Consider the following 13,541-nt stretch of genomic DNA (forward strand, 5'->3'; position numbering starts at 1 on the left):
CCTCATGCTGTAATGTTACTGTCGTGACGACAACCCCAGCCTCATGCTGTAATGTTACTGTAGTGACGACAACCCCAGCCTCATGCTGTAATGTTACTGTCGTGACGACAACCCCAGCCTCATGCTGTAATGTTACTGTCGTGGCAACAACCCCAGCCTCATGCTGTAATGTTACTGTAGTGGCAACAACCCCAGCCTCATGCTGTAATGTTACTGTCGTGACGACAACCCCAGCCTCATGCTGTAATGTTACTGTCGTGATGACAACCCCAGCCTCATGCTGTAATGTTACTGTAGTGGCAACAACCCCAGCCTCATGCCTGTAATGTTACTGTCGTGACGACAACCCCAGCCTCATGCTGTAATGTTACTGTCGTGACGACAACCCCAGCCTCATGCCTGTAGTGTTGCTGTCGTGACGACAACCCCAGCCTCATGTTGTAATATTACTGTAGTGGCGACAACCCCAGCCTCATGCTGTAATGTTACTGTCGTGACGACAACCCCAGCCTCATGCTGTAATGTTATGGTAGTGGCGACAACCCCAGCCTCATGCTGTAATGTTACTGTAGTGGCAACAACCCCAGCCTCATGCCTGTAGTGTTACTGTAGTGGCAACAACCCCAGCCTCATGCTGTAATGTTACTGTAGTGACGACAACCCCAGCCTCATGCTGTAATGTTACTGTAGTGGCGACAACCCCAGCCTCATGCTGTAATGTTACTGTAGTGGCAACAACCCCAGCCTCATGCTGTAATGTTACTGTAGTGGCGACAACCCCAGCCTCATGCTGTAGTGTTGCTGTAGTGACGACAACCCCAGCCTCATGCCTGTAGTGTTGCTGTAGTGACGACAACCCCAGCCTCATGTTGTAATGTTACTGTCGTGACGACAACCCCAGCCTCATGCTGTAATGTTACTGTAGTGGCAACAACCCCAGCCTCATGCTATAGTGTTGCTGTAGTGGCAACAACCCCAGCCTCATGCCTGTAATGTTACTGTCGTGACGACAACCCCAGCCTCATGCCTGTAGTGTTGCTGTCGTGACGACAACCCCAGCCTCATGTTGTAATGTTACTGTAGTGATGACAACCCCAGCCTCATGCTGTAATGTTACTGTAGTGACGACAACCCCAGCCTCATGTTGTAATGTTACTGTAGTGATGACAACCCCAGCCTCATGCTGTAATGTTACTGTAGTGACGACAACCCCAGCCTCATGCCTGTAGTGTTGCTGTAGTGACGACAACCCCAGCCTCATGCTGTAATGTTACTGTAGTGACGACAACCCCAGCCTCATGCCTGTAGTGTTGCTGTCGTGACGACAACCCCAGCCTCATGCCTGTAGTGTTACTGTCGTGACGACAACCCCAGCCTCATGCCTGTAGTGTTGCTGTCATAATGATCACATGTGAACAGGTCTGACACACGACTAAGGACCTCACAGTACAGGTCTCACTGTGGGTTACTGTGGGCGGGTGGGTGTGTGTACCGCATGTCTGTACTGTGTGTGTTCCTGTCAGAATACATCAGGGCTATGGGTGGAAGGGGGTGGGCACAGTGGAGAGATGAGAGCAGCAACATCTCCAGGGCTGAGGCTGGCTCTCTTTCTTTGTACCTGACCTACACACACTCACTCACTCACACGCAAACAAACTCATTCTGATTTTCAGTCCATGGGCATCGTAGTGGAAGAGCAGCAGTACTCTCTCTTTTCTCTGACGTTCTCACTCATACCTCTCTAGATATAGATAATGTAACGTCATCCTATTACAAGGATTAGGTAACTTAATGCCATTTTAAACATATTCATGATGATGAACACCATACACCTGATGTAGTGAGTGACATTATTACCTCCATGTCTCTTCCCGCCCAGCACAGCTGTTAGTGCTCTCGTTCTCTGTGCTGGAGTGTGTGTGTGTTGAGCTGAGGGAGCACTGCTCATTAGTGTCTGAAGCCCCTGAAGAAAAGAGATCTGAAAGTGGCCATTCTCATCTCATTGTCCTTGCTCTCCGAGTTAGAAACAAACACACACCAAAGCGCCTCCTTTTCTTCCTCTTTCTTGCATTTGCTTTCTTAAGTCTCTCTGGTTCCTTTCTCTTTATCTCTCCCTCTCTCTTCCTACCGCCCTCCACTGAGTCTCCCTCTCTCTACATCTCTTTCTGTCCTTCCGCTGCTCTCTCTATCTCTCTCTGCATTAGTCATAGTGGATTTGATGTGAAGTCCACACAAACGCTCCGAAGTCCACAACACTGCCGGTCTCATTTCAGATGAAAGTATTTTCTATTTTAATCCACCTGGAGCCTCCACACCGCCCTCACTTCTTCCTCCTCTTCCCCAACAAAGAGAATAGACACGAAAAAACTGTCTTCCTTTTGTGCTTGTTTGTAGAAGCCCACTTGTTTGTAAATCCGGGCCACCAGAACCCCATGGGTGTCCTACGGCTCCACCTGAGGCTTTCTATTAGTGACACATGGTTCTGTTGTCACTAGTTTAGCAGGCTTGTCTTTTCACAGCTTTCTCTGCATTGTTAAGTCCATTAAACTTTAATACTGTTTGTTGGCTGTTTGTCGGCCATTTTGAAAGATCTCCTCGGATTTAGTTGGCTACTTTATTAGAAGATGCAGAATCTGGGCGACTAGGAGGAAGGTTGTGTAAAAGGTACCAGGCAAGGATGGCCATTTCCCTGGATATAAAGTATCCTGATCGTGTGTGTAGGTATAAGAGGGTGCTTTGTAGTATCCTGATCATGTGTGTAGGTATAAGAGGGTGCTTTGCAGTATCCTGATCGTGTGTGTAGGTATAAGAGGGTGCTTTGCAGTATCCTGATCGTGTGTGTAGGTATAAGAGGGTGCTTTGTAGTATCCTGATCATGTGTGTAGGTATAAGAGGGTGCTTTGATCGTGTGTGTAGGTATAAGAGGGTGCTTTGCATCCTGATCGTGTGTGTAGGTATAAGAGGGTGCTTTGTAGTATCCTGAGTGTGTAGGTATGAGGGTGCCAGTATCCTGATCGTGTGTGTAGGTATAAGAGGGTGCTTTGTAGTATCCTGATCATGTGTGTAGGTATGAGGGTGCTTTGCAGTATCCTGATCGTGTGTGTAGGTATAAGAGGGTGCTTTGCAGTATCCTGATCGTGTGTGTAGGTATAAGAGGGTGCTTTGCAGTATCCTGATCGTGTGTGTAGGTATAAGGTGCTTTGCAGTATCCTGATCGTGTGTGTAGGTATAAGAGGGTGCTTTGCAGTATCCTGATCGTGTGTGTAGGTATAAGAGGGTGCTTTGCAGTATCCTGATCGTGTGTGTAGGTATAAGAGGGTGCTTTGCAGTATCCTGATCGTGTGTGTAGGTATAAGAGGGTGCTTTGCAGTATCCTGATCGTGTGTAGGTATAAGAGGGTGCTTTGCAGTATCCTGATCGTCGTGTGTAGGTATAAGAGGGTGCTTTGCAGTATCCTGATCGTGTGTGTAGGTATAAGAGGGTGCTTTGCAGTATCCTGATCGTGTGTGTAGGTATAAGAGGGTGCTTTGCAGTATCCTGATCGTGTGTGTAGGTATGAGGGTGCTTTGCAGTATCCTGATCGTGTAGGTATAAGGGTGCTTTGCAGTATCCTGATCGTGTGTGTAGGTATAAGAGGGTGCTTTGCAGTATCCTGATCGTGTGTGTAGGTATAAGAGTATCCTGATCGTGTGTGTAGGTATAAGAGGGTGCTTTGCAGTATCCTGATCGTGTGTAGGTATAAGAGGGTGCTTTGCAGTATCCTGATCGTGTGTGTAGGTATGAGGGTGCTTTGCAGTATCCTGATCGTGTGTGTAGGTATAAGAGGGTGCTTTGCAGTATCCTGATCGTGTGTGTAGGTATAAGAGGGTGCTTTGCAGTATCCTGATCGTGTGTGTAGGTATAAGAGGGTGCTTTGCAGTATCCTGATCGTGTGTGTAGGTATAAGAGGGTGCTTTGCAGTATCCTGATCGTGTGTAGGTATAAGAGGGTGCTTTGCAGTATCCTGATCGTGTGTGTAGGTATAAGAGGGTGCTTTGCAGTTCCTGATCAGGTATAAGTATCCTGATCGTGTGTGTAGGTATAAGAGGGTGCTTTGCAGTATCCTGATCGTGTGTGTAGGTATAAGAGGGTGCTTTGCAGTATCCTGATCGTGTGTGTAGGTATAAGAGGGTGCTTTGCAGTATCCTGATCGTGTGTGTAGGTATAAGAGGGTGCTTTGCAGTATCCTGATCGTGAGGTATAAGTGTTTGCAGTATCCTGATAGGTATAAAGAGGGTGCTTTGCAGTATCCTGATCGTGTGTGTAGGTATAAGAGGGTGCTTTGCAGTATCCTGATAGTGCTGATCGTGTGTGTAGGTATAAGAGGGTGCTTTGCAGTATCCTGATCGTGTGTGTAGGTATAAGAGGGTGCTTTGCAGTATCCTGATCGTGTGTGTAGGTATAAGAGGGTGCTTTGCAGTATCCTGATCGTGTGTAGGTATAAGAGGGTGCTTTGCAGTATCCTGATCGTGTGTGTAGGTATAAGAGGGTGTGTGTATCCTGATCGTGTGTAGGTATAAGAGGGTGCTTTGCAGTATCCTGATCGTGTGTGTAGGTATAAGAGGGTGCTTTGCAGTATCCTGATCGTGTGTGTAGTATCCTGATCGTGTGTGTAGGTATAAGAGGGTGCTTTGCAGTATCCTGATCGTGTGTGTAGGTATAAGGGTGCTTTGCAGTATCCTGATCGTGCTTTGCAGTATCCTGATCGTGTGTGTAGGTATAAGAGGGTGCTTTGCAGTATCCTGATCGTGTGTGTATAGGTATATCCTGATCGTGTGTGTAGGTATAAGAGGGTGCTTTGCAGTATCCTGATCGTGTGTGTAGGTATAAGAGGGTGCTTTGCAGTATCCTGATCGTGTGTGTAGGTATAAGAGGGTGCTTTGCAGTATCCTGATCGTGTGTGTAGGTATAAGTGCTTTGCAGTATCCTGATCGTGTGTGTAGGTATAAGAGGGTGCTTTGCAGTATCCTGATCGTGTGTGTAGGTATAAGAGGGTGCTTTGCAGTATCCTGATCGTGTGTGTAGGTAGAGGGTGCTTTGCAGTATCCTGATCGGGTGCTTAAGAGGGTGCTTTGCAGTATCCTGATCGTGTGTGTAGGTATAAGAGGGTGCTTTGCATAATAAGAGGGTGCTCGAGGGTGCTTTGCAGTATCCTGATCGTGTGTGTAGGTATAAGAGGGTGCTTTTTGCAGTATCCTGATCGTGTGTGTAGGTATAAGAGGGTGCTTTGCAGTATCCTGATCGTGTGTGTAGGTATAAGAGGGTGCTTTGCAGTATCCTGATCGTGTGTGTAGGTATAAGAGGGTGCTTTGCAGTATCCTGATCCTTTGCAGTATCCTGATCGCTTTGCAGTATCCTGATCGTGTGTGTAGGTATAAGAGGGTGCTTTGCAGTATCCTGATCGTGTGTGTAGGTATAAGAGGGTGCTTTGCAGTATCCTGATCGTGTGTGTAGGTATAAGAGGGTGCTTTGCAGTATCCTGATCGTGTGTGTAGGTATAAGAGGGTGCTTTGCAGTATCCTGATCGTGTGTGTAGGTATAAGAGGGTGCTTTGCAGTATCCTGATCGTGTGTGTAGGTATAAGAGGGTGCTTTGCAGTATCCTGATCGTGTGTGTAGGTATAAGAGGTGCTTTGCAGTATCCTGATGTGTGTAGGTATGAGGGTGCTTTGCAGTATCCTGATCGTGTGTGTAGGTAGGTAAGAGGGTGCTTTGCAGTATCCTGATCGTGTGTGTAGGTATAAGAGGGTGCTTTGCAGTATCCTGATCGTGTGTGTAGGTATAAGAGGGTGCTTTGCAGTATCCTGATCGTGTGTGTAGGTATAAGAGGGTGCTTTGCAGTATCCTGATCGTGTGTGTAGGTATAAGAGGGTGCTTTGCAGTATCCTGATCATGTGTGTAGGTATAAGAGGGTGCTTTGTAGGTATAAGAGGGTGCTTTGTAGTATCCTGATCGTGTGTGTAGGTATGAGGGAGTGCTTTGTAGTATCCTGATCGTGTGTGTAGGTATGAGGGTGCTTTGCAGTATCCTGATCGTGTGTGTAGGTATAAGAGGGTGCTTTGCAGTATCCTTGTATGTGTGTTTGCTTATTCGGTGTACAGTAGGCTGGACTAGTAACCGGAAGGTTGCAAGTTCAAACCCCCGAGCTGACAAGGTACAACTCTGTCGTTCAGCCCCTGAACAGGCAGTTAACCCACTGTTCCTAGGCCGTAATTGAAAATAAGAATTTGTTCTTAACTGACTTGCCTAGTTAAATAAAGGTAAAATAAATCAAATAAAATATGTTTTGTATAGTTGCTCCTGTTCCTCTGACCCATGCTTGAGTGTGTGTGTTTCTGTTCCTCAGTTGCAGTTTGCGAATGAGCAAAGCGTTGCTAGCTGGAACTCGGGCTCTGCCAAAAACCTGGTTTTCCTGGTGCAGGTGTCCTGTCAGGTGAGTGGGCATGGCCACATACCCTCGCCCAACACGAGCGCACACACACTCGCACATCTCCTTGCCAGGGCTATATCTAACCCAGACACATTCATACCAACACGTATGAGTGGGACAGAGTGGGAATATATTTTGTATATATTTTGTATTTGTGTGGGAATATATTTTGTATATATTTTGTATTTGTGTGGGAATATATTTCCCCCTCCCTCTCTCCTCCTGTCTGACTTATTACCCCCCTTCCTTGCTATCCTCCTCACATTAATATTTATGTCCCCTCTTCTTTCCCTCTCTCTGTCTCTATGTGATGTAGGCTAAGATGTGGATGGTTCGGCGCTCCTATGAGGAGTTCCGTACTCTGGACGCTCACCTCCACCAGTGTATCTACGACCGGCGTTACTCCCAGCTGCTGCCCCTGCCACCCCTCAGCGAGATCGGGGACAGGGTAGAGGTGAGTGGGGACTGTGGGAGAGCTTATTTGTTGAGGTGGTTATGTAGCATTCTGGCTGAATTAGCTGTAGAATGTTTTTCTGTACTGTATGGAGGTCAATGGTATCGCTGTAGGTTAGCATGAAGACCTCTGAGAATGACATGAAATTACCTTCATCGAGGTGATGTCGTCATGGTTGTCTGTGACCTGTCTCTACACATTTGTTCTCTGATTCTAGCAGGTGTTAATATTTGGGTCACCTGTCTTCATCTATGGTATCTGGGAGTGGATGTATGTAAATGGCTGTTTCGGCTCCTACAGTAGCTGTGTGTTAAAAGCCCTGTGTCAGTTGTTTTTGTTGTTTATCAGATCTTCACCCCGCTGCTGTCGGAGTACCTGAGCCGCCTCTCCATGATCGTGGACAACAAGCTCAACTGTGGGCCTGTGCTCACCTGGATGGAGGTGAGACTAAGTATCTTTAGAAAACATAAGAGCGGGGCCTGTGTGGTCCAGTGTTACAGCCGCTGACCCCGGCTCACATATATGCCAGAGTCAGCATGGGTTCGAATCTGGCCCACTGCCTTTTGATTCTCCCTCCCCCATCTTTCACACGGTAGTACGATTTCTTCAATAAAGATAAAAAACAAAACATAGTGGGACTGCTTTTTTTTTTTTTTAAGGAGTGGGGCTGCCCCTCCCCCTGAAGACGTTGAAAGAAAGAGTGAAGGTGAGAATAAGCTGTAAAAACATGGAAACATAAGAAGTTGCCCAGAGAAATAAGACAATTGTTGGGGAAGACCAAAGAAGAGTGGGAGAGAGAAAGACAGCTAGAGAGACAGGCTTTGTCTTACCACCTGTGCATTAGCCCTACTACTATAATTAAGGGATATGATAAAGTGGTGTAATTATTTGCCTGTCTATTCCTTAAACAACAGAGGTTTGTGTTTGCTGTTCCTCCCAGATTGACAACCGTGGGAATCGGTTCCTCCTGAAAGAGGAAGCTTCGCTCAACGTTCCCGCCATCGCCGCTGCTCATGTCATCAAGCGCTACACGGCGCAGGCCAGCGACGAGATCTCCATTGAGGTGTGGAGCTGCTGCAGGGATACACAGAACCAAATGAGATTTACATTAGTGGCCGTCATAGTTTTCCGATTTCTGTGTCACCTCTGTCTGGGCCTTGGTATCTCTGTTTGGCTGTCACCTTCCCTTTCCTTCTATTTTTTCCTCCTCCATCTTCATGTTGTCTATTCCTGTCCTCTCCTCCTCCTACTGCTCCTCTTTCTGTTTCTGGGCCAGAGCACCCTGGAATGGGGTTACCCAAACACTGAGGCACATTTTAGCTCTTTCATTCTTTGTGTCGCTCTCTGTCTCATCTCCTCTCTGTCCTGTCCTCCTCAAAGTGAGGAATGACAACTGTTTCTCATCTGTTCTATGAAATAAGTTCAGGCAGGACTATATTATGCCCTGATCCAGCTTGTTGTGTCTGGATAATGTTTAGTTTTGGGGCTGGTGTTTTGACTGCCAAGGCTGTATTATGTGTGTTGATGTACTTTTGGCTCAGATGGTGGGGGTGATAAATGAAGTCATCTGGCTCGTTTGCCTATAGACTTTGTCTGAAGTCGGAGGTTGTTTAATGTTTAATGTCTTTGTCTGTGTCTCTCTCTCCAGGTGGGAGATATCCTGTCTGTAATTGATATGCCACCCAAAGAGGACTCCAACTGGTGGAGGGGGAAGCATGGCTTCCAGGTACACAACACAATCACTGGAGACTTCCGCCGCCGGCTGTCTCCCTCACACACACGCCACACACACGCCCGTCTCCCTCACACACACGCCCGTCTCCCTCACACACACGCCTGTCTTCCCCACCTACTCTGAAGAGTCCCGCTGCAGGACAACAGTTCTCCAGATGATGGCTACGTTCACTATCTCACATCTCCATGTTTCTGTACTTTCTTTTCCCTTCTCATTTTGTTTCCTCTATTTCTTTATTTCTTTCTTTCACTGTTCTCCATTTTCACTAAGCTTCTACTTTTAACTCATTTGCTCTTGTTTTTTTAACCTATGTCATGTGTAAGCTATTGTGTGTTTTTGTGTGTGTCCGTGCTTGTTATCCTCAGTTACTTTGATGGTCTTTCCCCACTTTAGGTGGGCTTCTTCCCCAGTGAGTGTGTGGAGCTCATCAACGAGAAGCCTCAGTCCACCGCTAAAATAGGTAGCTTACACACACACGTTATGACACCACCATACTGAATCCCACTTACTGTACATTATCACATAGTGCCTTCGAAAAGTACTCAAACATTTTGTTGCGTTAGTCTTATTCAGAAATGGTTTAAGTACATGTTTTTCCTCATAAATCTACAGACGATACCCCATAATGACAAAGTGAAAACGAGTATTAAAAAAAAACATTAAAAAAAACAGGAATACCTTATTTACATAAGTATTCAGACCCTTTGCTATGAGACTTGAATTTGAGCTCCGGTGCATCCTGTTTCCATTGATCATCCTTGAGATGTTTCTACAACTTGATTGGAGTCCACCTGTGGTAAATTCAATTAATTGGACATGATTTGTAAAGGCACACACCTGTCTATATAAAGGTCCCACAGTTGACAGTGCATGTCAGCAAAAACCAAACCATGAGGTCGAAGGAATTTTCTGTAGAGCTCTGAGACAGGATTGTTTCAAAGGCACAGATCTGGGGAAGGGTACCAAAAGAACACCGTGCCCTCCATTCTTCAATGGAAGACGTTTGTCACCACCAAGACTCTTCCTAGAGCTGGCCCGCCCAAGACCAAGAACCCGATGGTCACCTTGACTGGGCTCTAGTGTTCCTCTGTGGAGATGGAGAACATTCCAGAAAGACAACCATCTCTGCAGCACTCCACCAATCAGGCCTTTTTTGTAAAGTGGCCAGATGGAAGCCACTCTTCAGTAAAAGTCACATGACAGCCCGCTTGGAGTTTGCCTAAAGACTCTCAGAACATGAGAAACAAGATTCTCTGGTCTGATAAACCAAGACTGAGCATTTTGGCCTAAATGCCAAGCATCATGTCTGGAGAAAACCTGGCACCACCCCTACGGTGAAGAATGGTGGTGGCAACATCTTGCTGTGGGGATGTTTTTCAGCGGTGCGGACTGGGAGACTAGTCAGGATCGAGGGGAAAGATGAACGGAGCAAAGTACAGAGAGATCCTTGATGAAAACCTGCTCCAGAGCATTCGTGATCTCAGACTGGGGTGAAGGTTCACATTCCATCATGACAACGACCCTAAGCACACAGCCAAGATAATGCAGGAGTGGCTTCGGGACAAGTCTCTGAGTGGCCCAGCTAAAGCCTGAACTTGAACCTGATCGAACATCTCTGGAGAGACCTGAAAATACCTGTGCAGCGATGCTCCCCATCCAATCTGACAGAGCTTGAGAAAAATGGGAGAAACTCTCCAAATACAGGTGTGCCAAGCTTGTCGTGTCATACCCAAGAAGACTCAAGGCTGTAATCGCTAACAAAGTACTGAGTAAACGGTCTGAATACGTATGTAAATGTAATATTTTTTAAATTACATAAATTTGCAAACATTTATGAACTGTTTTTGCTTTGTCATTATGGGGTACTGTGTGTAATTTGAGGGGGGGGACAACTTAATACATTTTGGAATAAGGCTGTAACGTAACAGTGTGGAAAAAGTCAAGGGGTATGAATACTTTCCGAATGCACTGTACACCTGCACTGTGTCACCAGATCAATGTCAAATGTGTTGAGTGACGTTTGTGTTTCCAGATGGAGATCCAGCCAACTCCAGCGCACCAGGACCTCCCTCTCCTACATCCGGTAAACAGAGGCAATCAATCAATCACTACTGTATGCGTATTCAGTCTCCACAGAGCGTGTCGACGGTTTTGCAGGGGCTGGCTTGAAATGAGTTTGACAACATGCAGTACTAGTTGTCATGGTTACTATGTTTTCTTTCTGGCATGCAGCATATATTGCTTATATTTAATTGAACTGTGTATAACGGCCACTTTTCCTCCCTCCCTTGTATCTTGTAAGTCTTCTAAGTAAACATTATAAAATGATATCTCTCTCCACAATTTATTCATTAAAAGATCCATGACCTCGTGTTATAACCAGAAACACACAGCGGATCACATAGTTTCACAATTACTCAGCCCATAGGTAATTTTGCTTGCCTAATGTGGTCACCACAACATCTTTGCTATCTTCATATTTGTATCTCCGACCACAGTATATCTCTGTTTTGGGAGTGCGAAGTACAGAACAACAGTGTATTTAGCTGGTGTTCCAACCGCCTTCCTGTTGTATCTATTTCCTTTCTCTCTTTCTCTCTCTCTCTCTCCCTCTCTCTCAGTTCCTCAGCCTTGGTACCTAAGACTTGCTGGTAACAACTGAAATTGAATTTCTCTCTCTCATTAATCTATTTGTCATCTAATCAGAGTCCTTCCACCGTCCTTATCTTTCCTAATGCCCCATCTCTCCCCTTAATGCAGGGCCTGTATAACACATTTCCCCTTAAGCCAACCAGGAAAAGTTCAATAGCCATTTATACAACTAGCCAAGCCTAGGGCTGTTCGCATGCAGCATGGCAGGAGTGGCGAGGATGTTTTTAGAGTAGAATTAGTGTACACGTATTTTAGAGTCACCCATAAATCATAGGAACACAATGGCGCTTGTTGTATAAATGAGAAGCAAGTTGTTGTTTTAGAGGAAGACAATACAGGTTTATTATGACCAATGACAATCATTATTTCCTTAATCCTAATCTTCACCATGCGTCCAAGTAATCTGCTGCTGCTTATTGTTCTAATGATGTTGATGGTCGTGGCTCATTGGTCCAGAACACGACCCAGCCTCCTACTAGTGTCCATGCTCCAGCTCCCACTAAACTCTCCTGTATTCTGATGTCTTTTCACACGTTTTATATTCGATGACGATGATGGCATTCATGTTAAACATTCACATGTGGATACACACACACGTGAACACACACGTTTGCAGGCACTTCTCTGTACACACAAACAAAGACACGCCCCTCACAAAGATGGACCCCTCATCCACCGCAATAGTCTCTCTTTCCCACTAGTGTCATTACTCAGCAGCTCTCTGTCGCCCCCCTCTGACAGTTTCTAAGAAGCACGGCAAGCTGATAGGATTCCTGCGCACCTTTATGAAGTCCAGGCCCACCAAGCAGAAGCTCAAACAGAGAGGCATTCTTAAGGAGAGGGTGTTCGGCTGCGACCTGGGAGAGCACCTCCTCAACTCAGGACTGGACGGTACATAAAACACACTTATCCTCACGTAACCTTTTGGGGATGTATAGAAGAGTTGATTTGCTGGCTGTAGAGAGTGAGCGGTTTTGTTGTGTCAAGTGAACTCGAACAATATTTAAGTCAATCATGCAATTTTAGGATCACATTAGTGCTTCGGAGTTGATGAAATGGGCCCATTGCCCTAGTTAGAGTTCTATAGTTCTAATTCTAGAGTCTCAGGGAGTCATCTCTGTGTGTCCTTGAGAGCCTGGTCTGGTTTGGTGTACTACTGTAACATGTGACATGGATCTTTGTGTGCTTCTCCAGTTCCACAGGTTCTAAAGAGCTGCTCAGAGTTCATAGAGAAGCATGGTGTGGTGGACGGCATCTACAGGCACTCTGGAGTCTCCTCCAACATTCAGAAACTCCGGTACCACTCCTCATGTTAACCCTAACCCTGCATGTCAGGCCCTGAACCTGTAAAGTCTTAGAAGAACTACATAGATCATTGACTGCATTAATAAAATACATATATGCAATACTTTTTTGGCATTCAACCCTATTTGACACTCTCTCCACCAGACATGAGTTTGACAGTGAGAATGTTCCAGACCTGACCAAGGATATGTACATGCAGGACATCCACTGTGTGGGGTCCCTGTGTAAGCTCTACTTCAGAGAGCTGCCCAACCCCCTGCTCACCTACCAGCTCTATGACAAGTTTGCTGTGAGTACATGACCATAACCCAACACAACTCCCAACTGAAAGTACTGTCCATTGTCAAAGGCTAAACCATCTGTTTTTTCCCTGGTCTTCCTCCGTAGGACTGTATGGGAGAGATGACGGACGACGAGCGCATGGTGAAAGTACATGATGTCATCCAGCAGCTCCCACCACCGCACTACAGGTATACACAACACAGCCATGGAGACTGAGACTACAGGTATACACACAACACAACACAGCCATGGAGACTGAGACCACAGGTATACACACAACACAGCCATGGAGACTGAGACTACAGGTATACACACAACACAGCCATGGAGACTGAGACTACAGGTATACACACAACACAACCTTGGAGACTGAGACTACAGGTATACACACAACACAGCCATGGAGACTGAGACTACAGGTATACACACAACACAGCCATGGAAACTGAGACTACAGGTATACACACAACACAGCCATGGAGACTGAGACTACAGGTATACACACAACACAGCCATGGAGACCGAGACTACAGGTATACACACAACACAGCCATGGAGACTGAGACTACAGGTATACACACAACACAGCCATGGAGACCGAGACTACAGGTATACACACAACACAGCCATGGAGACAGAAACTAC

The 13,541-nt window shown here is 46.1% G+C and overlaps 1 protein-coding gene across 1 annotated transcript in view; it reads left to right on the forward strand.

Moving 5' to 3' along the window:
- The window catches only part of LOC135522047 (rho GTPase-activating protein 33-like), a 48,545-nt gene that overhangs the window by 21,244 nt on the left and 13,760 nt on the right, over positions 1-13,541 (forward strand). The window contains 11 exon segments of the mRNA XM_064947953.1: positions 6,385-6,471; positions 6,785-6,922; positions 7,271-7,363; positions 7,863-7,985; positions 8,571-8,648; positions 9,051-9,117; positions 10,690-10,740; positions 12,051-12,200; positions 12,504-12,606; positions 12,759-12,903; positions 13,002-13,084. Coding sequence (XP_064804025.1) covers positions 6,385-6,471; positions 6,785-6,922; positions 7,271-7,363; positions 7,863-7,985; positions 8,571-8,648; positions 9,051-9,117; positions 10,690-10,740; positions 12,051-12,200; positions 12,504-12,606; positions 12,759-12,903; positions 13,002-13,084 — 1,118 coding nt within the window.

This window comes from Oncorhynchus masou, chromosome 30, assembly GCF_036934945.1.
Source record: "Oncorhynchus masou masou isolate Uvic2021 chromosome 30, UVic_Omas_1.1, whole genome shotgun sequence".
In the NCBI taxonomy this organism is placed as follows: domain Eukaryota; kingdom Metazoa; phylum Chordata; class Actinopteri; order Salmoniformes; family Salmonidae; genus Oncorhynchus; species Oncorhynchus masou.